The sequence below is a fragment of the Homalodisca vitripennis genome, chromosome X (genome assembly GCF_021130785.1).
Source record: "Homalodisca vitripennis isolate AUS2020 chromosome X, UT_GWSS_2.1, whole genome shotgun sequence".
In the NCBI taxonomy this organism is placed as follows: Eukaryota; Metazoa; Arthropoda; class Insecta; order Hemiptera; family Cicadellidae; genus Homalodisca; species Homalodisca vitripennis.
In genome coordinates, this window is record NC_060215.1 from 90,814,998 (window position 1) to 90,840,349 (window position 25,352).

The 25,352-nt window shown below is 37.4% G+C and overlaps 1 protein-coding gene across 2 annotated transcripts in view; it reads right to left on the reverse strand.

Annotated features, from left to right (window-relative positions):
- LOC124369343 overlaps positions 1 to 25,352 on the reverse strand; it is a 54,008-nt gene that overhangs the window by 22,864 nt on the left and 5,792 nt on the right. For both annotated transcript variants that reach the window (XM_046827319.1, XM_046827316.1), the window contains exon 3: positions 21,073 to 21,215. In XM_046827319.1, coding sequence (XP_046683275.1) covers positions 21,073 to 21,215 — 143 coding nt within the window. The remainder of the gene's footprint in view (positions 1 to 21,072; positions 21,216 to 25,352) is intronic.

Sequence of the window (25,352 nt, forward strand, 5' to 3'; positions counted from 1 at the left end):
AGGTAAAAATGGTATTTTTGATTGAGTTAGGACGACGATTTTTTGTTATAATTAAACTGTACTCGACTACCTATATAATTATTATCAAGAACAAAAATCACTTCCGGTCGGTAAATACCGAAGAAAAGCTCTCTACAGATTTAAGTTTTGACGATTTCGGATTTCACCGGTTGAGTGATTGAGGTAAAAGTAGTACCCTACTTAGAATTATGTTAGGACGTTTATTTTAGGTATTAATTCAACGCCGACTAATAAATATATAGTTATCGAGAAAAAAAATAATAAAATCATTTCCGGTCGGAAAATACCGAGGAAAAGCTCTACTTATTCAGATTTTGACGATTTTGGATTTCACTGGTTGAGTCGTTGCGATAAAATTGGTACTTAGAATTATGTTAGAACATTGATTTTAGGTATCAATTGAACGCCGACTAATACCTATATTCCCTCAGGGGCGGTCTTACTTTCAAGGCCGTACGGGTAGTGGCGACCCCGAGGTACCCTAGCTAATGCTCCAGATCCCTTCTCTTCTTGTTCTGGAGGCCTATGGCTGGCACACTTCTCTATGTGTCAGCCTATCTCTCTTCTTCACTCTCTTCTATCTGAGGTAAAGTTCCTCAACTCTTCGATCTAGTTTCCCTTTCATTTCTCCCACTAGGGGCCAAGCCACGGTGGAACAGCGTAGGCCAGGGCTGAATGGCTGGTGGCAAACCAGTCTATACTATGCGGACTCTGGACACCGGCGACCCTCCAGTTTAAAAGCAGCTTACCCAGGCATGCGGGGCTCTGTCTGGGCGGACCTTCCATTCCCTAGCTTCTCGTGGGAACAACATGGAAAGAAACAAAAACAAAAAACAAAAAACAAAACAAACCAACCCTTGAAACAGCTCCTGAAGCTGTTTCTAACCTACCTCTTCCTGCTGAGGTAGCTCCTGAAGCTACCTCGCACATACCACCACCTGGCAACACAACTCAAGAGGTTGTTATGCCAACATCCCTACCTTCTCCTCAACAAAGTGCCTTAGGAACACAGGAGGTTCCATTGCACACTGAAGCTCCCATACATGGCAAGGCTTTATCTGAGGAAGGCAGTACAAGCGCTGAGGAAGCAAAATCCCTTCAAGATATAGAAGATCAGCTCCTCAACAGCCCAAGCACTCCCATGTCTACAGGTACGCTGGATGATGCCACAGAGCAACTCGGCAACCTCAGAATGAAGAGGCCCAATCTCACCACTGCTCAAAGAAGAGAAGCACTAAAGGCTAAACTTCTTGAAAAGGGTGAAGCTTTTGACCCTTCCAAGTGGAGGAGGGGGAAAAAGAAGAAGAAAAAGAATCCCGAACGGCAGGAGGTCTCAACTCCGGGCCCAACTGCGGGAACCAAGGCGGGGGTGGGGTCGGCCAAACGCCCCAGAGGCACCTTGGTCACCCCGCCCTCCGCTGAGGGACCCGCAAAGAAGGCTAGGAGGGAAACCCAAAAGCCCGAAGCCCACGATCCCGAGGCCTCTGGTAGCACACCCAAGGCTACCTACAGAGAGGTCGCAGCGATTAAAATGGCCATAGCCCTCGAAGGCTACCCGGAAGCGAAGCTTAGTGCAGAGCAAGGAGAAGCCATCGAGGACGCAATTATGGAAGAAATCCAACCCCTGGAGGATGGTTCCGTTCCATCGTTTGCGGGCACCTACCTAGAGAAAGGTGTTTTAATTGCTTCCTGCATCAACGAACACACCAAACGTTGGCTGGAAGAAGTTATCCAAAGAATAAAACCTCTGGGAGATGATATCTCTCTGAGAGTGGGTCTGCGTAAGGACATCTTGAGGTCCACCAGGGTGTTTTTCAGAGCTCACCCGAAGCTTCTGAAGAAGACACCTGAAAAGGTACTTGAGATGTTCAATAAGCAGAACCCCAACCTGAATGTAAACGAGTGGAAAATCCTTCCATCCAAGCCAGACCCGAAAGGTTACGGATTCGTCTGCTTCCTGGACGAGGTCTGCTACAAGGCTGTGAAGGCTTCCAACTGTAGAGCCAACTTAGGACTCTGGCAGGTCTCAATTGTCTCCTCGACAGTCAAGGACAATGCCACGAGTTCTACAAATCAACCTCCAGCACAGTAGGGCTGCCTCGGCAGCCTTCTGCCAGTTCTTCCTCCAGGAGGGATTTGATCTGGCACTGATTCAAGAACCATGGCTTCACCAAGGGAGAGTGGCGGGCCTAAATGAAACCAAAGGTAAGTTAATTTACTGTACCTCTCTAAGGAATGTCAGAACCTGCATCCTGTTGAGGAGAGGCTTGGATTTTCTAACCCTCAACGAATTCTGCTCCAGAGATCTCACTGTGGGCACACTGACCTGGAAGAATGGAGGTATAGTGCAGAGCACAATTGTAGGCTCCGTATACTTGCCATATGATGCCAGGGAACTCCCTCCATCAAGAGACCTAGAGCTCCTGGTGGAAGAAGCACAAGCCAGACGTCAACAACTTCTTCTAGGTTGTGACGCCAACGCCCATCACTCTGCTGGATGGGGCAGCACCAACACTAACCCTAGAGGTGAGGCACTTTTACAATTTCTTCTAAGTAGGGACCTATTTATATGTAATAAAGGTAACCGCCCTACGTTCGCAACACGAATTAGACAAGAAGTTATTGACATAACAATCTGCACACAAGGAATACTTGGAATGGTTGATAAGTGGCACGTAAGCGAAGAGGCCTCATTATCGGATCACAGGTATATCCTCTTTAACTTGCAAGATGAGGCTGCAGAGGTCCTCTATCGTAATCCCAGGAGGACTGACTGGTTGGGATATAAGTCTGACCTTCAGTCACAGTTGGGATCGGTAGGCGGAAGGGTGCGATGCTTCACAGACATAGATCAGATAGCTTCTGACCTGCAGAATGCTATAATCAATAGCTTCCATGACAATTGCCCATTGCGACGGGGGAAGAGTCGAACCAATAGTAAGTGGTGGACTGCAGACCTCGCTCGCAAAAGGGCTAATGTCAGGAAGCTGTACAATCAATGCAAAAGGAGCCGTATCTGGGAGTCCTATCATAGAGCTCTAACAGAATACAGCCTAGCAATTAAAAAAGCAAAACAAAGTTCCTGGAGGCAGTTTACACAGAAGGTAAATGAGTTAAGCGCGGCAGCTAGACTGCAACGCTTGCTAGCCTCAAGTCCAACCGGTCACTTGGGATCTTTAAGGTCCCAGGGAGGTCAACACACTTCCGGGTCTAGTGATAGCCTCAAACTTCTCCTTGAGACTCACTTCCCTGATTGTATCTTTGAGAATGACGACACTGGAACGTCTGGTAATCACGAGGCAGGCTCACGGCCAAGAGCTTGTCGTGGTAGCTGGGCCATTGCCAGAAGGATTGTCACTCTCTCTAAAGCCAAATGGGCAATTTCTAAATTTGCCCCTTTCAAATCTGCAGGAGGGGATGGAATCTTTCCGGCCCTGCTTCAACAAGGGCCGGAGAATCTCCTTACCCTTCTATGTGAACTATTCAGGGCGAGCCTAGCCTATGGGTACATACCACAAGTCTGGCGTCTCAACAGGGTGGTCTTCATCCCTAAAAAAGGGAGAGCGGACTACTCTGTCCCTAAATCTTTTCGTCCCATCAGTTTATCTTCGTTTCTACTGAAAACATTAGAAAGACTGGTGGAGAGGCACCTGAGAAAGGGAGTTCTCTCAGACACTCCCCTTCATCGCAACCAACATGCATACCAGCAAGGCAAATCCTGTGAATCAGCACTGCACCAATTAGTCAGTAGGATTGAGGATAGCCTGTCCGCCAAGGAATTGGCATTGTGCACCTTCATAGACATTGAAGGAGCTTTCGACAATGCCAAATTCACTGCAATGGTAAGTGGAGCACAGCGACGTGGCCTCGAGCCAGCTCTGTGCCGGTGGCTTAGGGCCATGCTGTGCTCCAGACGGATCAGGGCCGATCTCAATGAAGTATCGCTTGTGATCGCACCCACAAGGGGATGTCCTCAAGGAGGCATCCTGTCACCTCTACTGTGGAATCTAGTAGTAGATGGTCTACTTGAGGACCTTACTAACAACGGAATCTATGTCCAAGGATATGCAGACGACATAGTCCTTATGGTACAGGGAAAATACACAAATGTTGTTGTTGATATCATGAATACCAACCTTCAACATGTACACAACTGGTGTCAGGGAGAGGGACTGAAAGTAAATCCCTCTAAGACAGTAGTTGTACCATTCACTAGAAAAAAGAACCTAGAGTCTCTTTCTAGGCTGAAACTCGCATCCACTCAGCTGGAGTGGTCAAAGACAGTCAAATATTTAGGACTGACTCTAGACCATAAGCTTACGTGGAATGATCATCTTAATAATATCCTGCACAAAGCAAAGTGGGCGCTCATGACGTCCAGGAGACTTGCAGGAATCTCATGGGGCGTAAAACCCCATATAGCACTATGGCTTTACAAAGCAGTTGTAAGGCCTCAAATCACTTATGGTTCATTAGTCTGGTGGACAAAGGTGAATCAGGTAACTGCCAAAGCCAAGCTTGAAAGCTTACAAAGGCTTGGCACAATCTTTGTAACCAGAGCATTCAGGAGCAGTCCCTCAGCGACCCTCGAGGTGGCTTTAGGACTTCTACCTCTTGATGTTCATATAAAAGCTGAAGCGCGTAAGTCAGCTTATCGGCTGATGGTTGCTGGCTTGTGGAGGAATGGCGCGTCTAACGCGAGCCATGGCGCCATCACTGAAGCTGTAAACCCAAGCGCTATTCTCGAAATGGTCTCCGACACAATGAGAACGGAGTTCGTATTCAATAAGCCATTCTCTGTTGACTTCTACTCCAGAGATGAGTGGAAATCGCAAGATAACATCCCAACAATAAGAAAGAGCTTTGTCTGGTACACGGATGGCTCGCTTATTAAGGGTAGAACTGGATATGGAGTGTTTAGTCAATCCCCTAGAACTGCCCTTAGCGGCAGTTTGGGTCGGAACTGCTCCATATTTCAAGCCGAAATCTATGGTATCCTAGCCTGTGCCAACCTAGGCCTCACCAGAAGGTACCAGGAAATGAACATCTGTATAATGTCAGACAGTCAGGCAGCTCTTAAAGCTCTTGACTCCAACAGCATTTCATCCAAGCTTGTGTGGGAGTGCTTTAACACTCTCTGCAAGCTTGGATCACGCAACTGTGTGCGTCTTGGTTGGGTACCGGGCCACACAGGCATAGGTGGCAACGAATGCGCCGACAGGCTTGCCAAAAGCGGAGCAAGCATGCCATACACCGGTCCAGAACCGAGTTGTGGTATAAGCAAGTCAGCCGCTTATCAAAGTATAAACAAATGGTCCAGGAAGACACACCGCTTGCGGTGGCAGAGTCACCAAGGACAAGCACTCGGCAAAAGACTGCTTGCCGATTCTAGCTCCGGATTCACCAGATGGCTGATGGGGCTGGGGAGGGATCGGGTTAAGCAAGTGATTGCCTTGATCACTGGACACGGCCACTTCAGGAAACACCTAAACACTCTAGGTTTACGAAATGAGGACTCGGAGTGTAGACTCTGCAATAAGTCTGAAGAGACTGCAAAACACATAATACTGGACTGTGAGAGACTGGGAGCAAGGAGAAGGGCTCTTTTCGGTGATAAACAACCAGGCGACGAACCAGATGCTAGTATCGGGGAAAAGCTTCTTAGCCTAATTAAGGGCACGAAGATAGGCTTACCCCTCTAACATCAAAGGGGCACACAATAAGCTCAGGTTGACGTGTGAGGATCTAGGAATCCACCCCAATATCCCAAAGAAAAAAAAAAAAAAAAAAAAAAAAAACCTATATAATTATCAAAGAAAAATTGAAAAAATCACTTCCGGTCAGATAATACACAGGAAAAACTCTACTGATAAGAAGTTCCGACTACTTTGGATTTCACTGACAGGTATTATTTCATTTTCATTAGTAAATTCCGATCGGAAGTGATTGTTTTTTTTTTCTCGATAACTATATATTTATTAGTCTGCATTGAATTAATACCTAAAATAAGCGTCCTAACATAATTCTAAGTACTACTTTTACCTCAATCACTCAACCAGTGAAATCCAAAATCGTCAAAATTTGAATCTGTAGAGAGCTTTTCTTCGGTATTTACCGACCGGAAGTGATTTTTTCCTGATAATTATATAGGTACAGTGTACAGTTTAATGATAACAAATATCGCCGTCCTATCTCAACCGAAAACACCACGTTTACCTCAATCACTGAAGTCCAAACTAGTTGAAGTTCTTATCAGTAGAATTTTTCAAGTGTATTTTCCGACCGAAAGTGATTTTTTATATTTTTTTATAATTATATATACGTCTACAGTTTAATGACACCTAAAATCAACGTCGTAACTTAATTCTAAGCAGTCATTTTACGTCCCCAAGACGAATTTGAACAAAGTGGTTGCTAATTTAAGCTGTTCGCCGTGTTACGGTTGAGGTTACTTTGCGACGTCACGTGACCGTGCCCTATAGAAATACTGTGATTACAGTACACTATCCGAAAGGCTGAGCCCAAAAGTATCATTTTATACTTTATGATTTTAAACGTCAGGACAATTATATTTTGAAGAACGGTCACTTAAATCAATCAAGTCAATGTTTGTAGGCAAGAGTAATGATAACTCTCCTTTTTTCTCCTGCTCCATGCTTTATTTTTTAGTGTTTTAAAATTTCGGGGGGGGGGGGTCCGGACCCTCGGACCCCCCCTTCGCTACGCCACTGCTAACATTCGCACATACGAGTAGCAAACGCATGGTAGTGAAAAGACATAAACAAAGAAAAAAAGGATTAAAAATTTCAAGTATGGCAGACACACTTTAGGTGACGGTAACTGTCAATTAACCGATAATTAAAGACGTGGTGCATTCGAGATTTAGCTTCAACACATCACTAACGCTTAGTAGGAATTCCATGCACATTATAAAAATTCAAGCATAATCCACGCTTTTCCAGCTTATCGTCGATGCCAGTCTTGGTATTAAATTCCCATGAAAGTATTATGATTTCCAATGTATTCCACTACCATGTTATATACAAAGAATGCACCAGAAAGTTACTTGCTACAGAAGTTACCGAAGTGCGGTTAATTCGATATCTACAGGTTGACATTGGTACCTTACAGTACCTCACAGAGTTGCCCCCAGAATATGAGCATAACTAATGTAATCAATTACTGGCTCTTAAATATTTTGTGTTTCCCTTAAGATAATACAATAATAGACTCACACCATCACAAAAACACAATAACAAAATAAATAAAATATACTTGAAAAGCTGTGGTTTAAGTCACAATGTAGATCGCTTCTCGGCCTTTAGGCTAAGATCAAAGTGTAGATTCTAGGCTTTGTCTTGAGGATCTTTTTTAATTGAGTTAGTGCCGCCTCAGATGTATCAGGCACCGACCCTATTTCCCAAAACTCAACCATGGCCATAACCCCTCTCCTGAATCCAAACACCACTGAGTACTGGCCTGTGACAGTCTCTAGCGAGGACCAGCAAAATCAACTGTTTCGAGAACTAACAGCAGTGCTATCTGTCGGGCAGTGTTTGAAAATTTCCGTCCTCGTTGAGGTCCCACAGGTCCGGCGACCCAGCTCCGGTGCATTGACTGCAATCACTGTATTTCATATCAGATCAGATCTATGCATGGGAGGAGCAGCAGAAGAAGATGGGGGAGCCGACGGTTCAGCATCCAGTTCAGCAGCCAACTGCCAAGAAGTAGAAATCCAAAAAGAAGAGTGGAGCTGGCAGTGAGGCGGATAAAAAATCATCTAAGTTTAAAATCCTGTTACCACCTGTAGCCTATGTGGTCTTAACCTCCTGCAAGGGATTTACATATTTTTTTCAATAATATTTTTTTTCTAGCCATTGTAATGGCTACTGGCCCATTTTCTTAAAAACACTTTGTACCTTTTTCCAAATATTTCCTGAATAAATGTCAATCTGTTAGACTGTGGTTATGGACTACCACACAACATGACAAACACTCACTTAACATTTGGTTGACGATTTGGTTTGAATAGTTTGAATTATTCAATGGGTCATCACGTCAGCAGGGAAGTTGATGAAACAATTAGTTGATCATAGAAATGGTGGGATTTCCACTAGTTGTAGTCTAACCAATGCCTCTCTGACAACAAAAACTTGTGTGTAAGGAATTCAGCGGGCCGTTCGTATGCAGACTAGCGACAATATTAGTTCAGAGGAGGTTTGGATAAGACCATGATATCAAAACATAACCTGACTTTCTTGGTCTTAACCTATATAATCTGATGACCAATCAGACCATAGTGAGGTTCTTACGAGGTTTGGACGTGACCGTGGTGAGGAGAATCATTCACAGACCAGAGGGGATGATTGGTAGACCGGCTAACCAAGATAAACTCCACTACACTAGTGGAAACAACCTTGTATTAACTGGCGCACAGTGGAATATTTTAGCCGTAAAGAAGTCAATTTTGTGGATGTTACGGGATGTAAAATGTAATTATGATTTTTAATACACGCATATTTCAAGTATTTGTGCTACACAGTTTTTATTGTACTGGCATTGTTCTTTGGGTGTCCCCACCACTGGAAATCTACTGATAAGTCTAGTCAAGGGTTTTCACTAGTCAAACCTTGTATGACATACATGTTTTGATGACCACTATTTTTGAGCAGTTTAATTTAATCGTGCAACCACAATTGATCATGTTTCTCCTGGTAGTTACAATTACATTATTAGTATATGGAGCTATAATTAAATTAGTTATTGGGTTCAATAGCTTCCCAAAACAAGTGTTTTTTCAAGGTTCATTATTACAAATTTAAAAATAATAGTTTTGTTATGTTTCCCGGCAAACATATTAGGCTCGTATTTTAGACAAAATGGTCTACTTTAAGAGTATAAAATTTCTTGTTGCGGATTTCTGCAGATGGCCTAACCTTTGGCCTATGAAGGCAAACATCTTTAAATAAAAAATTAACCCTCTCCCGCTCCCATTGTTTCCAGGCGCTCACGGTGCTTCTAACCTCAATTAATTCACTCTAGTGTGAGTAAAGATGAATACAGTAAAGTTTTAGTGCTCTTTAATATTAATCTTTTTTACAGTTATTTACAGTGTTTGATAAACATAAAGTGTTTTAAAGTGCTCAGATGAGTATATCTTAAATAAGTATCAATTAAATTTTGAAATACTATTTAAAACTGAAATAAAATTAATTATACAAATATTACTTACATATAGAATTCAAGAAGCACGTGTTTTTAACACAAATTTCAAAGCAATTAATACACTTTAATCATATTCTCAGCAAGAAGAAATTTGTTCTTTGTATATAAAGATTTGAACAGTCCTTCAAATTTAACTTAAGTTTAAGAAGAATTTCAATTTTTTAAATAGAAAGCAGTTGAGTAGTAAAAATTCAAGAGGAAATTGGTATTGAATTGAGTAGTTATTTCCTGTCATCAAGAGTAGACCTGTGTGACAAGAGTAGCTCTGATGTTGAGCTGATGGTCTGTGCACTTTACCGGTTGGTTGTCTTATCAGATGATCAGTCAACAATCCTTGTTGCTTGTTTGCTGTTGGTGTCAGTAGGTTGATGCTTTCATGTAGGCAGACACAGTGTCCTTTTGTTTACTTTTTAACTGAACTACAGTAAGAACTTTAAAACTGTTACAGATTGATTTATAAATGTATTATTGATATTTATAAGCATAAAGCTAATGTTTATAAATTATAAATTAAAATAAGAAAACCTGAAACATTGACAACAATGGACAGCAACAATAAAATTGAACCAAAATATCACATAGGTGATAAAGTTTTTGCCAAAGTAAAGGGGCACACACCATGGCCTGCTGTAATTGAGAGTTTAGCACTTAATTCAACATTACCAAAATACAATGTTGTTTTTTATGGCACAAAAGAAGCTGCACTAGTAAAACAAATTAACATATCCTCATACTTAGAGAATAAAAACAGATTTCTAAAGACAACAAACAAAAAATTTATGACTGCAATAAAAGAAATTGAATTCAGCTTTAATAAAAATAAATCTATAAACAATTCTTTACCAAATAGTTCTGTAAGAAACTCATTTCCAACTGATTGCTCTAACAAGGAAGAAACACCTTCAGCTTCAATTAGTTTTTTACATCCTATTTCTCAGTTATCTCCAACTAATGAGGTTTCATTTTCAATTGACCTCTCCCAGAACAAATCCCAAGAGTGTAATAAAGAGTATAATACTTTAAACAATAAGTACACCTGCTACAAGTACTTTAAACAAATGCCTTATGAGTCAGTCAATACTGAATAATGATTGGCTTACAGATGATCCTATTAAGGTATATTATGACTTGCTAACAATACAAGTAGTTGGTAGCACAGACATTTTTTTGATGGACCCTGTAATATCACAAGGAGTGAAATGTTTAGAAGACATTGACTATCTCATTGAAGACCTCAACTTAACACAGAAAACTTCTATTATTATTCCAGTGAATAACTCGCCGGCCATTGACATTCCTGGAGGGTCTGGCTCCCACTGGAGTCTGTTACTGTACATTAAAGATCAACACAAATATGTACATTTTGACTCAACAGGATCTGCCAACTTTGAGCATGCTCTCCTTATTGCTTGTAAACTAAATACACACATGGGAATCAAAAACGATGTTAATATTTCAGCAATCCCTGTCCCAAAACAATCAAATGGCCAGGACTGTGGTGTGTATATGGTGATGTTCACTGAAATTGTCTTGCAGCTTATTTCAGAAAAAATACACTGTAAAGAGTGGGAAAAATGTTTCCCCTATGTAACTGAGTGGGAAATAGCCAATAAACGGTTTCAACTAGCTATGTTGTACAGTAATAACACACAAGTTAAAATAAAAGCCAGCACAATTAAAACAATGATGTTAAAACCTACATTCAACCCTACAAATCACAATAAACACACACACAAAGAAAATAAGGAAACCCAAGGAACAAGCAACATAAATAACAATAACTGGACTCAAGTAAATTATGGAAAACGAAGGCAAACTTTCTCCACAAATAATGTGACCACTGACAGCAGCGAAAACCGTGTAAACCTCACAAATCAGTACAGTTGTATAAACACTGACGCCATTAACAACTGTGAAAATGCTAAAAATGACAGTTTGTCTGATGACACATCGACACAGCAGCATAGTAGATTACTTGCTAAACAAATTGGAAAACAACACCGTCAAGGAAATGCGCATACAGAACAGAGAAAGCAAATTGGAAATAAGAATTCAAAGCTTCATGTAACTTTTTGCTCTGACAGCCAAGGAAGGAATGTCCAAGCCAAAATTGAAAATTTTAGTGGCAACAAAGTGGGTGCTTTTGGTTATGTTAGGGCAAATGCTGGATTATTGCAAGTACTGGAGTCATGTACAATTGATCAAACAAAAACTGTCATCATAATGGGAGGTACAAACGACAGTCTAGATGATAACCTGCACAATATTTACAAAGATCTTGAACAGAAATTAACCGCCATAAGTAAGTCTAGAACTGTGTTTATTACAACCATTCCAAAACGGTTTGATAAACCTAGTGACCATGAGGACAACAAGAAATTAACTCTATTAAACAACTAAATTGGAGAGTTGGTTGCCAGAATTGATAACACCAAACTGTTGAATTTGGACCAACTTAAAAGGTACCATTTTACAGAGCAGGGGTTACACTTAAACAATAAGGGGAAAAAATCACCTGGCCAACCTTATTATTAATACATTGAGTAAGGAATATAATCTAAATTTGAGTCCAGGAAACCTCATTGGAAAAATAAAAATCACTGAAGCACATATGGGCAAATACATAATAAAATCAGTTACGGACAAAAAAACTGCACTAGCTCACTGCATTTCTGCAGACATAAATCAGGAAAGAAACATGAGTGCAGGAGTAGCCGTTATCTTCAAAAACCACTTTGGAAGACCTAAACCATCAGATTTTCTCAACAAACACTTAACCTGCCAGACTGTCAACAATGGTCCTACTGTGTATGGGTTGGTGACCAAAGACAAGTATTATAAGAAGCCATCAATGCAGGATTACAATCTAGCTTTCAACAGTCTAATTCAAGATTTTAAAAATAAACCACTTGAACAACTAATATGTTCCCCCATGGGGTGTACAAGAGATAAGATTTCAATTGATATTTTTTCAAAGAACTTGGTGTGATTTCAACAGATGACTGGAGCTAATGTTAATGTGGTTGTATATAATGAAAAACAAAAAAACTCACTATGGAATAAGAAGAGCTTTCCAGAATTTGTCAATGAGTTACGCTCATCTATTGCAAGTTACGATATTCAAACTTGTTCGAGTGATGCTTTGAGTCCGTCTTCTAATCAAGATTTTCCACTATCTAACCCTGAAGAAGTTGATGAGACCAGCTTAAGGGCAGCACCAGTCAGCGAGGGGAATAGTCTGATATCTGTCCCTGACAGCCCTACTACACACCCCAGCCAGCAACCACAAGTGCAGTACAGTGAAGAAAGTGTTACTGAAAGGTCAAAAAACACTTTTAGAGACAGTAAGAGACTCTATCATAAATAACACAAAAAATAAACCTGTTTTTTTTAGAGAAAAATTTAAACCCCCTATAGATACTAGCACTTTTGTTGTATTCCATCAAAATATAAGAGGACTTCAATCGTCTATAGAATCTCTCGAAATAACACTTGAAGAAATTAAACCTGACGTAGTTGTACTTTCAGAACATAAAATGGTTCAATCAAATTTGGAAAGATTAAAAATATCAAATTATAGAATAAATTCAAGTTTTGCCCGTGAGAGATCTCGAGGTGGTGGTGTCATAATTTTGTCAAAAATACATATCAAATTTAAACCCATTGTCATTCATGAAATAAATCAACTTCTCTCTGAAACAATTTTCGAATGCTGTATGGTAGAATACAAAGGAATTCTTCCAATAAAAAATTCCAAATTATTAATTGTAGGTTTTTATAGAAACCCAATAGCAAATAATGAATCAGAATCAATTGAAAAACTCAATAAAATGTTTGAAATTTTATTAAGAAAAAACTATAACATTGCTGTTTTAGGATACATAAATATTGATGTGATGGAAAACAGCAGAAATGCTAGGGATCTCGATAATATGTTAACGGCTAATGGGATGAGGTATTTGGTGGATTTTCCCACTAGAATCACAGATAGATCAGAAAGTACGATAGACAATGTGTTTACGAATATTGAAAAGAAATATGTTTGTGTTTCAGGGTTGAATACCCAACTCTCAGATCATGATGGTCAGCTATTATTTATAAGTTCAGATAGTAATATCTCTAAACCACCAATAGTAAAACTAGAATACTTAAGATTGTTTCTGAAATAAATACTCATAGCTTCATACAATCATTAGAATGTGAATCGTGGATAGGGATGTATATGTCGGAACCTGACTGTAAATATGATATTTTCTATGATTTATTAATGTTTTACTTTAACTCTCATTTTCCTAGGAAGTTGTGTAGAAAACAAGGGAAAAATAAACCATGGATAACTTATGATCTGAAATTAGAAAAACAAAAAATAATAGAATTTAGCCAGTTAATCAGAAATTCAAAAAATAAATGTGTCTTCAGAATTAAGGAAGATAAATAAGTCTTATAGAAAAAAGGTTTACGAACATAAAAAGAATCATTTTAATGAAAGGCTTAAAGTCTCTACTAATGTAAGTACGACTATTTGGGAAATTATTAACAATGAAGTCAGTAATAAAGAACCAAAAATTAACAATATTAAGATAAAAGTAAATGGTGAAACCATTGACAATCCTTTGAAAGTTTGCGAAAATTTTAATAACTATTTCAGCAACATTGTAGAAAACAGAATTCTCCCAAAATTAAATTTTGATACATCTGACAAGCCCTGTTTTACTGAAAATAGCCATATTATTAGTACAGAAAAATGTTTTCGATGTAAGCCGATTGATGAGGAGGAAGTAGAAAAAATAATTAACAATCTAAAAAACAAAAAAAGCAGTGGTTTTGATGAAATATCGATGAGTCTAATTAAGAAGGCAAAAAAACCATTAATTAAACCAATTACTCATCTTATCAATTCATCTTTTATTTTAGGTAAATTTCCATCTAAAATTAAAAATGTCTAAAGTTATACCTTTTTACAAAAAAGGAGACAGAAGGAATGTTGAAAATTACAGGCCAGTATCACTCTTACCTTCCATTTCCAAAATATTTGAGAGAGCTATGTGTAATCAACTTGTAGATTATTTGGAAACAAATAATTTAATTCATAATTGTCAACATGGTTTCCGTAAAGGGAGATCAGTGACGACAGCAGCCACTTCCTTTATTGAATCAGTAATAGATGCTTTGGATTGTAATAAAAAAACTGTTGGACTTTTGATGGATCTTAGCAAAGCTTTTGATTCTATTTCTCACTCCAATTTACTAGAAAAATTATACAAACTAGGCATTAAAGGCAAATCTTATGACTGGATTAAATCCTACCTTGAAAACCGTAAACAGTTTGTTGAATTAACCTATCTTGATGGTAAAAATATTGTAAGTCATTACAAATCTAATGCAAAACTCATAAAACATGGTGTCCCTCAGGGATCAATTTTAGGACCAATACTATTTGTTTGCTATTTAACAGATTTTCCAGAACTCTGTTGTTCAAGTGGCATTTGCTTATATGCAGATGACACAAGTATTAATATAAATGAACCTTCCTGGAATGATATAGAAATTAAATTGCATAAAATATTAACAGACCTTTCACAGTACTTTACCAAAAATAACTTATTGCTTAGTCTTGAAAAGACTAATCTCATCTCCTTTCAAAAAAGAAACATTAAAAATAAATCTGATCCAAAAATCTGTACAGGTGATTTTGAAATTAATCAAGTAAATGAAACAAACTTTCTAGGTTTGAAACTGGACCATAGCCTCAGCTGGGACGCACATGTCCAGAAGGTTATGTCAAAAATATCATCTGGTGTTTATGCATTGAGCAAATTAAGACACCTATGTGATCATAATACACTGAAAATCGTATATTTTTCTTATATTCATTCAATTATCAGTTTTGGAATCTCCTTATATGGTGCAACTAGCCAAAAAAATCTTGATTCTATTCTAAAAATGCAAAAAAAGTCTATTAGAATTATTCAGAACCTGAAACCAAAAACCTCAGTTAAAGAACACTTTTCAAATTTAAACATTCTTACAGTTTATGGCCTTTATGTTTACGAAGTAATTGTATCTTTAAAACAAAGATATCATGATCAAATATTTAATAGTGATTTTCACATGTATAACATCAGACAAAGTAAAGATTTTGCCATTCCCACTCATCATTCGGCATTTTTTTGCAAGAAACCTCAGTATGCAGGAATTAAATTTTTTAACAAAATTCCAGAACATATTAAGGCTGAACCATCATTCAATAAGTTTAAAAAAATACTTAAGGATTACCTAACAATCAAAGTATTATACTCTTTTAAGGAATTATAAATGCAATAAAGTAAAATTAGCCTAATTTTAAGAAATGTTGAATACTTAAGTTAATGACACTATTCAATGTATTGACTGTAATACCTATGAATAAAGAATTATCTGAATCTGAATCTGAATCTGCCGGTCGGGCTCGGTCAACATACGCGGCGTCTCAACTTACATACGTTCTGTCATTGTAATTAACTATAATTATATATATTAATTATTTTACTATATATTGGTTCAATGAAGTTGATTGTACGAGACCAGGGAGGGGGCACACGGACAGCTGGGCGCCGGGTTGTTTGTTGCGCAGTTACTTGATGAAGGTCATTGTCTGGCTCGCCGTCACTGCCCCTGCCTCTGTGATCACTCCGAACTACATCCTCAATGCCACCAACCACTTCACAAAGCTCTGGTACATCACTACACTCACTTGAATCGTCGCAATCACTACTAATAACGAGATCGATTTCACTGTCACGAAGTGTACGACTACAACCCGCCATTGTTTCCGCACAACTAATATAAATAGCAAAATAATGGAATAAATCTACTGTAAAAGTAAAGTAAATGGTCTCCTGATAGCAAACAACCCGTAGTAGTACAAACTATTGCTACTCGAGAGCAGCACTTATCGGCTCTAGTAGATAAAGCAGTGTGTGCCGATCTGTGCCGTTTAGGCTGCAGTGGCTATGTTGTGGCCGTGCCGATTCATGCCTTGCGAGCGGGAGAGGGTTAAACAGTTTGGAGCAAAATGATTGTGTACTTGTCAAACATTACACGTATGATTAAAACTATGTTCCTATTTTTCTTAACTGACATTTAAATAAGTGGTAAAACACAACAAATTTAAAGCTTTATATTTAATTCGATTATTACTTTTCAAAATCTTTTTTTATGGTATCAAACAAAATAAGCATAGACGTGACAGTTGTTTTAAACTACCATTTATTACAAACAGGGATAGTTTTTCAGTACGGTTTCCCTTATTAAATTTAGTAAATAATAACTATTTGCAGTAAACAGATTGTCTTTTCAAAAATAAAAATACACTTGTATAATACTACAACTCTGTTTAATTAATATAAGATGCAATTTCATTGCCTAGATCAATTTGGTTTATATTTCTATTCTCTATCTCAATAATCAATGAGCTGCGTGCACTGCACTATAGACGATGGTATAGAATCAGGTGATGGTTCCCTAATGGCTCAGACAATTTGATATAACCTTATGGTAAGCACACCTCTTGAGTTCACGTGACATGGCCTGATCAATCAACAATGTGTCCCTTGTATGCTACCCAGTCAGTTCAAAATGTAATTCATTGTCAGTAGGTCTCTCCCTCTCCCTTGTGTATTTTAATTCACAAGGTTCTGTCTGACGGAGAGCCACAGTACTTAAGCGGGAGGCTCTCATCCCGGGAGGAGGTTTCAAAATACAGAACCCGTCATGTCACGCACTTGCTACACTTTCCAAAAGTAAACCTGGAATTGGGTAGGAGGAGCTTCTCTTACTTCGGCCCAAAATTGTACAACGACCTCCCTGAAAACCTCAAACGAGTAAAACTACATTCATTTAGAATAAATGTAAAGGATTTTTATAAAAATAGCCATGTAGTTTAAGTTAGTTCATTATTTAGTTACTGTTAAGTTTAGTGTGTACTTGTTAAATATTGTTTGCTGCACCTATTTTAAATATTTATAAGGATTGACCTAAGTTATTCTGAAAAACAGTCTTGTACTGAGAAACGCTTGGAAATAAAAGGCATTTTTATTTATTTATAAAAAAATTAGTACATAGTCAATGATTAAAACTACATAACTAAAGCTTATTTTAAATTTTACTTTTAATACATATTTTATTGATTTAAAAACGTTATAAAACATAAAAAACATTAATTAAATCTAAGGCTTAAACTTATTTTAAAACTTGTTTAACACGTTCGCTGCGGGCGGTAACTCTGGTTACCACAGAGCCTTTGTTCTGAAATGAGGTCAATGTGTGGCCAGCACTCGAACTATCACAACGCTGTATTTCTCGCTCCTCAGGAGGTACTTTTCCATTTTTCTGCACTTCGTTTTCACATTAGACTTTTTCATTATTTTTAATGATTTTTTAAAATTTTTTATAGTAGTAAGTGATTGTGCAACACAATGCATCTTCCCCCGGGACTAACTGGTGTACAACCAAGTTCTAAGCGTATTTGTAAATAATAAACAACTTTTGGGTGCGTTGATTAGGATGTATAAACACATTTATATTAATATTTTATTTTAGTAAACTTATTTCTTCTTTTTTCATACGTTATTATAAAATTATGTACTACAATATTTTTTGTAAACTACAATCATTTCAATTAAACATTTAAATATATTTTGTTATAATTACTCACCACATATTTGTAAATAATAACTGAATTTGAGTGAGTTAGCGGAGATGTATATAAACTTTTTCAGACTTATAAACTTTGGTTTACTCATTTTGGTTTACACATTTACGTATAAATATTGTTTATGTTTGTCTAAAACAAATAAAATACAGTTCACTTAGCTACAATGTGTTCATTTGGAATATTCCCACTGCCCTTCCCTAGTGCGAGCGGTAACTAGAGTTACCAGCTGGCAAGGAAGACTGTCCTCAGGAGGTAACCACAGTTACTGCATTCCCAAAATAGTAGAGAGTGATAATTTTTGTGACTAATGAGTAATTTTCATATATTTCATCCAAAAGTAATTAAAAAATAATATATTTAGAAAAATTTCAGCATATACGGAACTCTATATAGGGATTTTTAGCAGTGAACGTGTTAAGCTGAGCATTGTAACTACACACATCTTTCCAGACTAGAACAAGAAGAATGTCATTTCTCATTGAAATTAGTTGCCTTTTTTTGGTACTACTTATATTACGAGGCAATCCAATTCTATGGGGCATAATAGTTTCTGTCAAAATGACAGTTTGTATCTAGCAGTTCCCTAGCCAACTCTGCAATTGTATAGCATTCATCAATGTAGGATTCTTCATTACAACTTACTGGCACAATACTTTGACAAATCAGACAATAGTTTTAACCCTAGAGGTGGCATTGTAAATTCTCTGTAGTGGCATGGTGTTTTAGGCTAACTGTTTGTGTATTTTTTTAATATATATTACTACCTCAACTAATGCTCCAAACTTAACATATTATACATTATTTTTTATACAAGAACACAGAAAAACATGTTTTACAGAAAAACAAATATTTTTCTTGTCATAAATTTTTTATGCGGCAAAAAGATTTAAAAAAGTAAAAAATTAAATTTTATCCTCGGATTCCATTTTGTACTTGACTTCAAGCATATAAAAAAACAATTCTAATATATACATTTTATCTAGAATTTATTGGTGATATCAGAAATATATATTTTATATGACTTTTAAAATCCATATTTACACTTTTTGTGTTTTTTTACGGAAATTGACCAAAGCACTTATTTTTTATGCACAGGGGTAAAACATAAAGCCGATATATACATGTTGACATATAATGTATTCAATACCTTAAAACCATTTTTATGAATCATTTTGGTTATAAATCAACTAAAAAAATATATAAAACGGATTGATGTTACATACCTATATTTACAATATATACAAGTATAGAATTCAGCTCGTCAAGCAGTTTTAATAGCAGTTCTCTCAAGTCACTTGATCTATCTCTAAAGATTTCACTCATTTTATCACAAATTATTTACAAAAATATGTGTAATATACTATTATTTAGCTCATAAGTAATAACTAACTGAAATAAACTCCAAACTATGGACTTGGAACAACAATAGAAAGTAAACAAATGTTGTGCGGGCGGGCCAGATGTCTGCTGCATAACTGTTTATATATATCCATAGAGGATATCTATAAATAGCATAAAACCTAATGAAATACGTTATCATTGTAAAGTATGATTCTTCATCTTTCCAAATATATGATTTTTATCACAATCAAATTATATTTACTCCTTCAAAAATAACATAATGCGACGCAACGTAATCGGGCCGGAATTCCGGCGCTGCCACTTAGACGACGGCCGACCGCGCCGTATATCTGGTGCCTCCCACTTCTAGGGTTAAATAGGAGACTGTGACAGGAGATGAGACATGGGTTCTGTACGACACCCCAGAAACGAAACAGCAGTCCCAACAATGGATGCATTCAAACTCTCCAAACAAACCCAAAAAATTCAAAAAAAACTTTCAACAACAATAAGATTATGGCCACCGTTTTTTGGGATCAAAAAGGTGTATTGCTTGTTGAGTTTTTAGAGCCAGGTACCACAATCAATGCGGAAGGATACTGCGGTACGTTACAACGTTTGCGGAGAGCTATCCTGAACAAAAGGAGAGGAATGCTCACATCGGGAGTAGTGCTCATTCATGACAACGCCCGTCCTCACAGTGCTGCTTTGACAAAGCGTCTTCTTGACGGTTTTAAATGGGATGTTTTTGACCATCCGGCATATAGTCCTGACTTAGCGCCGAGTGACTATCACCTTTTCCCGGAACTGAAGAAGATGATAGGAGAGCAGAGCTTCCGAACAGACGACGCGCTGCGAGACGCCGTGAAAACCCATCTCAAATCACTGGCGGCAAACTTCTATGAAGAAGGTATTAAGAAGCTTGTACCCAGGTATGAAAAATGCCTCAATTTAAATGGCGATTATGTTGAAAAGTAACTAATAATGTACCTAACTTTTGATAATAAATTTATTTAATTACTCTCCCTAGTTTTATTTTTATACCACATCGGAAGTTGAAAAAAAAAACAGCCCTCGTAGTTACTACACTATTACTATCTATTAGCTATCAAGTGGATGAATGGAAAAGAGAATAGATATAAATCATTAATTGTATGCATTTTACAGAGTGCAGAATACACAAGTATACTGAATAATACTATATTTAAAAAAAAAAAAAAACACGAATAATGTTGCTGATGAAATGTATAATGTATTAACCCTTACCACGCATATTACAGGAAATGTCGTGCAGTGGAAATGACTCTTCACGTGTATTATGGTAAATCTCGCAATCGAAGTTTTTATTTTTTGTCGTAAACCATAATTTGTAAAACTGTCGATAGAATGGGGTAGAATGTTGACTGAGCCACAGACAACTGCGCTCCATTCATTGTTCTTGCCACCCGTTACCAATCCGAAATTGGTTTTTATGTCTTTTATTCCTATTATAACTTTAGAAATATTAAATCAAATAGAACTTTAAACAAATTAAAAATGTATTTTTTGTGCTAATAGCACAATACCGGAAAATATAGGAATTTGTATTCAGCGCTCTAAGAGTTAAAAACCAGCAATACTCTACACATATAAAAAAATATGTTTGGCAGCTACTATAACAATAATTTCAAACAAGATGAGTATTTTGAGAAATAATTAAGTAGTAAAAACCTACAACAAAGGGTTCAATTGTTATGAACTATAAGATTCTTGCTACCATGCCATGAAGAAGTTAAACTTAAATTACTCACAATAGGATAATATTTCACTGTGTGTGTAGTTGACTCTGCACATCTTAAACAGTGGACAGCGGGACCAGAAGCAGCAGACAATGATGAGAATGCTGACCAAGATACAAGCTGAGATCACAGTGATTCCGGCCAACATTACGTTTCTTAAAAACCATCATAATTAATTACTACAATAAACTGTTTAAAATACATAATTATAAGAACACAGATTACTGTGAAATAAGTGTTGCTGCAAAATAAACAGTCATATACAACTAATTAATTTACAGGTAACAAATTTAATTATATGAGGTAATATATTAGAAACAATCAAGTCATTAAATAAATTAATCTCCAAGATAATTAACACTGGACATTCTATATCAGTATGTTAGCGAGTATTTTTTACATTAGTTTTATATGTAACCAGAACTGGGCGGAGGCATTGGTGGTGTTTACACTCAGTAGAAAAGTAGAGACTCATCTCAGCCTAACTTACATCTTTTTGGTACACCCACTCAGTCTATATCAAGATATATATGTTGAAGGTAAGTCAATCACTACCGCTGTCCATAGTTTAGTGGAGGTGGTGGAAGACACTTTCAAGGAAAAGGAAGCCCTTGTTAGTGTTTTTATGGACATTGGAGGAGCTTTCAACAGAGCAGCATACAAATCCATGGAGGAAGCACTTGAAATGTTTGAAGTTCCTTCAGATGCTCTGAAGTGGATAGTAGCCCTCTTAAAAAGTTGCCAAGTAACAGCAAAGCTCTGAGAGGAACATGTCAAAATTATGGCCTAGAAAGAGTGGCCCCCCCAAGGAGGGGTACTGTCTCTCCTTTTTGGGTTATGGTGGTGAATGATTTCTCGACTTAAGCAGAAGAAAGGTATAAAACTACAATGTTGTGCTGATGATTTAGTACTTACGGTAAGGGGAAGGAATAAAGGTATGTTGTAACGCTTCACTCAAGATGCTATTAACTTTATAAACAACTTGTGTCTTGGAGAGCAAGTGTCTGAGGAGAGTCGGATTGACTCATCAAAAACATGTATAATAACCGTCACCAGAAAAAGGAACTTTGAACTTACTCAACCTCTCTATAAAATTTAGTATATTTCAAACTCATAAAATGTAAAAAAATTCAAACAGCAAGGTGTGACTCGCATTACTCTTATCAATAGCTCTAATAAAAACTAGTCAGTTTTGTGCTCTATATATGAAGACGTGTAATGTTATCTGCCAAATATGCCATTCACAACTGAGGAAACTTTCACTATGTAGACGTTAGATAATTGTTTACAGAACTACACAGCTGCTGTTGAATTTTATCTAGACCGTGAATATTACTTGCGAAAGATTCTCCAAAGACTTTCTAGTTGTGTTTGTGAAACTGGAAATGAACAACCGGATTACAACAAAGGGAAATAAAATACCTCTCTAGATCTGTACAGGATAATAAGGTACCATACAATTTGCCTGCGGTTCAGCTCAATCCACGTAACTCATCTAGAAAAGTGGCTACAAATGCAAGAATTAGCTAACAACCAGTACTCAGGATCCTTGAGGACAATGAAATGCACCCATAACGGACTTCACTATCTCAAGAACTGCATGGAGAAGACTACCTTCGAAGAATGAAGTTTTGTTTGTGAGCTCATGATAAAATGCATGAAGATGAATATTTTTTCACAAGGCTTTATAGTGCAACAAAGCAACCTTCCGGAGTAATGGAGAAGTGAACCATCACAACATGAGGTTCAGGGTTTTTGAGAATCACCACTAGAAGTGAGAAGTAGATAATCAAAGGTACTGAACCCTCAATCAAGGCCCATGACTCGAGAGAACATCATGCAACGAATCAGGGCTGCTGTTAAATCATAAATGGAGAAGAGTTCTTAAGGGCTGTAGAAAACTTCAGTTCTAGGGTACAACCCAGTTTGGAAAACACGGAGTATTGTTCGAACATCTGTAAATAAGGTTAGTTGAATAACATAATTTGTTGACCGAAGTAGTTAAAACCTAGATAACTGTAGGAATAATAATTACAGCATCAAACTTAAAAAAGTTTAAACAAATTTTAATTAATTTATTTAAAAATTATTTTCTTGAATTCTTGGGGATCAAAATGTGGAGGTTTTTGTTAAAATGAAGAAGGTGGGTTTCTTGGTGAAGCTGCTTTACATCGTGGACAGGTGGTCTGTATTGGATCTATGAAGCTATAATAAAACCAATGGTCACAATATGAAGCCCAGTGTGGTGGCCGAAAGCAGAATGCAATACAGCAACCATAAGGTTACTTAGTCTTCAAAGACTAGCTTGTGTAAGCATTACCAAGGCAATGAGCTCTCGTCCAACTCTGGCACTGGAAGCGGTACTTGGATACACTCCTCTGGGGCAGGAGGTGAAAAAGACAGCCACATTAAGTACAATGAAGCTGCTAAGTAGAACAGTGATTAATTCTACTTTTTTCTCAGAAGAACACATGGCAATACAAAAATTTCCTGAGGCTGAAATGATAACCTCGGTGTCTGAGTGCATGGTAAAGATATAGTCCTTATAATAACCATATCTTGTTTCCATAGAGAGAGATAAATTGAGCACGAAGGAGGGCCCACACTCCAGTGCACTTCTAGTGTGTTCTGAAGTTTTACACTGATAGTTCACGCTTAGATTCAAGGGCAGATTTTTGAGTATATGGGCCAGGAGCAAAATTGACAGAGCACTTAGGGAAATACACCTTGGTCTTCTAAGCAGAGATCATGGCAAATGAAACATGCACCAGAAGGCTCACACAAAAGATGCCTACAGGTGCAGAATATTTAATACTTTCAGACACTCAGGCAGTATTAATAGTGTTCAATGCCTTCTCCTTTGACTCAAATGCAGTATGGGAATGCAAGAATGCACTGGCAAAGAGGAACAAAGTTGTCTATGGCTGGGTGCCGTGCCATATAGGCATTCTTAGGAATTAAACAGCAGATACCCTTGCCAAGACGTCTGAAAGTCCTTTAGAGCCAGGTAGCAGCCTTCTCCTACAGTAAATCTCTAGTAAATAACTGGGAAAAAGAGGATTAGATCCGAAACTTGGAGAAAGGACTCAGGCAATAAAAAATTTTTATCTCTCCATATGCAAAAGGATGGTTAAGACTCCTATACCTAAGCAAGGAAGATATACAACTAGTACTAGGGATGCTGACAGGACATGGCACTCTTAGAAAATATCTGACGAAGGTTGGTTAAGCCAGACTGATGAATGTAGACTCTGCAGAGAGGCAGAAGGATCAGCGGAAAACATATGGTTAAAGAATCAACGGAAAACATATGGCTAAACTGTCCTGCCATTTGCAAAATTAGAACAAAATTCTAGGAGTTTATCTCCTCAGCACAAAGGACATCAGAGTACAGTAACCCTCAAATTTTATAGACTTCTGTAAAAGCTTCAGATTCTGAGGACCTAAACCTTAAGGGAGGCACAAAGGTCCTTTCAGGACTATGTGCGAAGACTCTGGTTCTTTCCCTCAAAAAAAAAAAAAAAAAAACAACAAAACAAAAACAAAAGTAAAAGTGTATTCAGTGTTACAAACACCTACCAAATCAGACATGCAACATTTTGCAATATTTAATTTGATTTGATGTAATACAAAATAGATGTAAATTTTATATAAAATCAAAGATTTTCACAATTTTTTGGTTTTAACCACATTGAACAAGTGCATTTTCACCATATTTTCATTATTTAAAAAACAAAAAAATGGCTTGTATTTGCAATAGGGTGAGTGTACCGTGTGATTTATTATCATTATTTTATTTTAAACTATTGTTAAATTTATTCATATATTTTGTTATGATTGTTTAATATTGTTACATATTGTTGATCTGTTTCAGTACCATGATATTTAGGCCTACTAGCATTTTAGTTATGTATTATTTATCCAAAATAGTGTTAGTAACGCCAGTAGATACTGACCTTACCTAATTATTTTTTATATGGGAAGATTTAACCCTTTAAATGCCAAGTTTTCCACAGTGCTGTCACCCGGTACTGCCGGGTTATTTGTCGTGCACAGAGCTGCTCAACAGTCAGCACACATATAGTGTGTTTCTCGTCCACCATGATCAACATCGTCATTTATCAAACTCTCCAGAATCTCTTGATTTGTCACGTCAGGTTGTGGTTAGTAAATCGAGTCAACATCCCGAACGGTATCATTCTCAGAAAAGTTACCAATGCCTAAGTCACAACAACGCATTTGGACAACCTAAAATTAATAAAACGTCATTATTATTATAAATCATTTCTGCC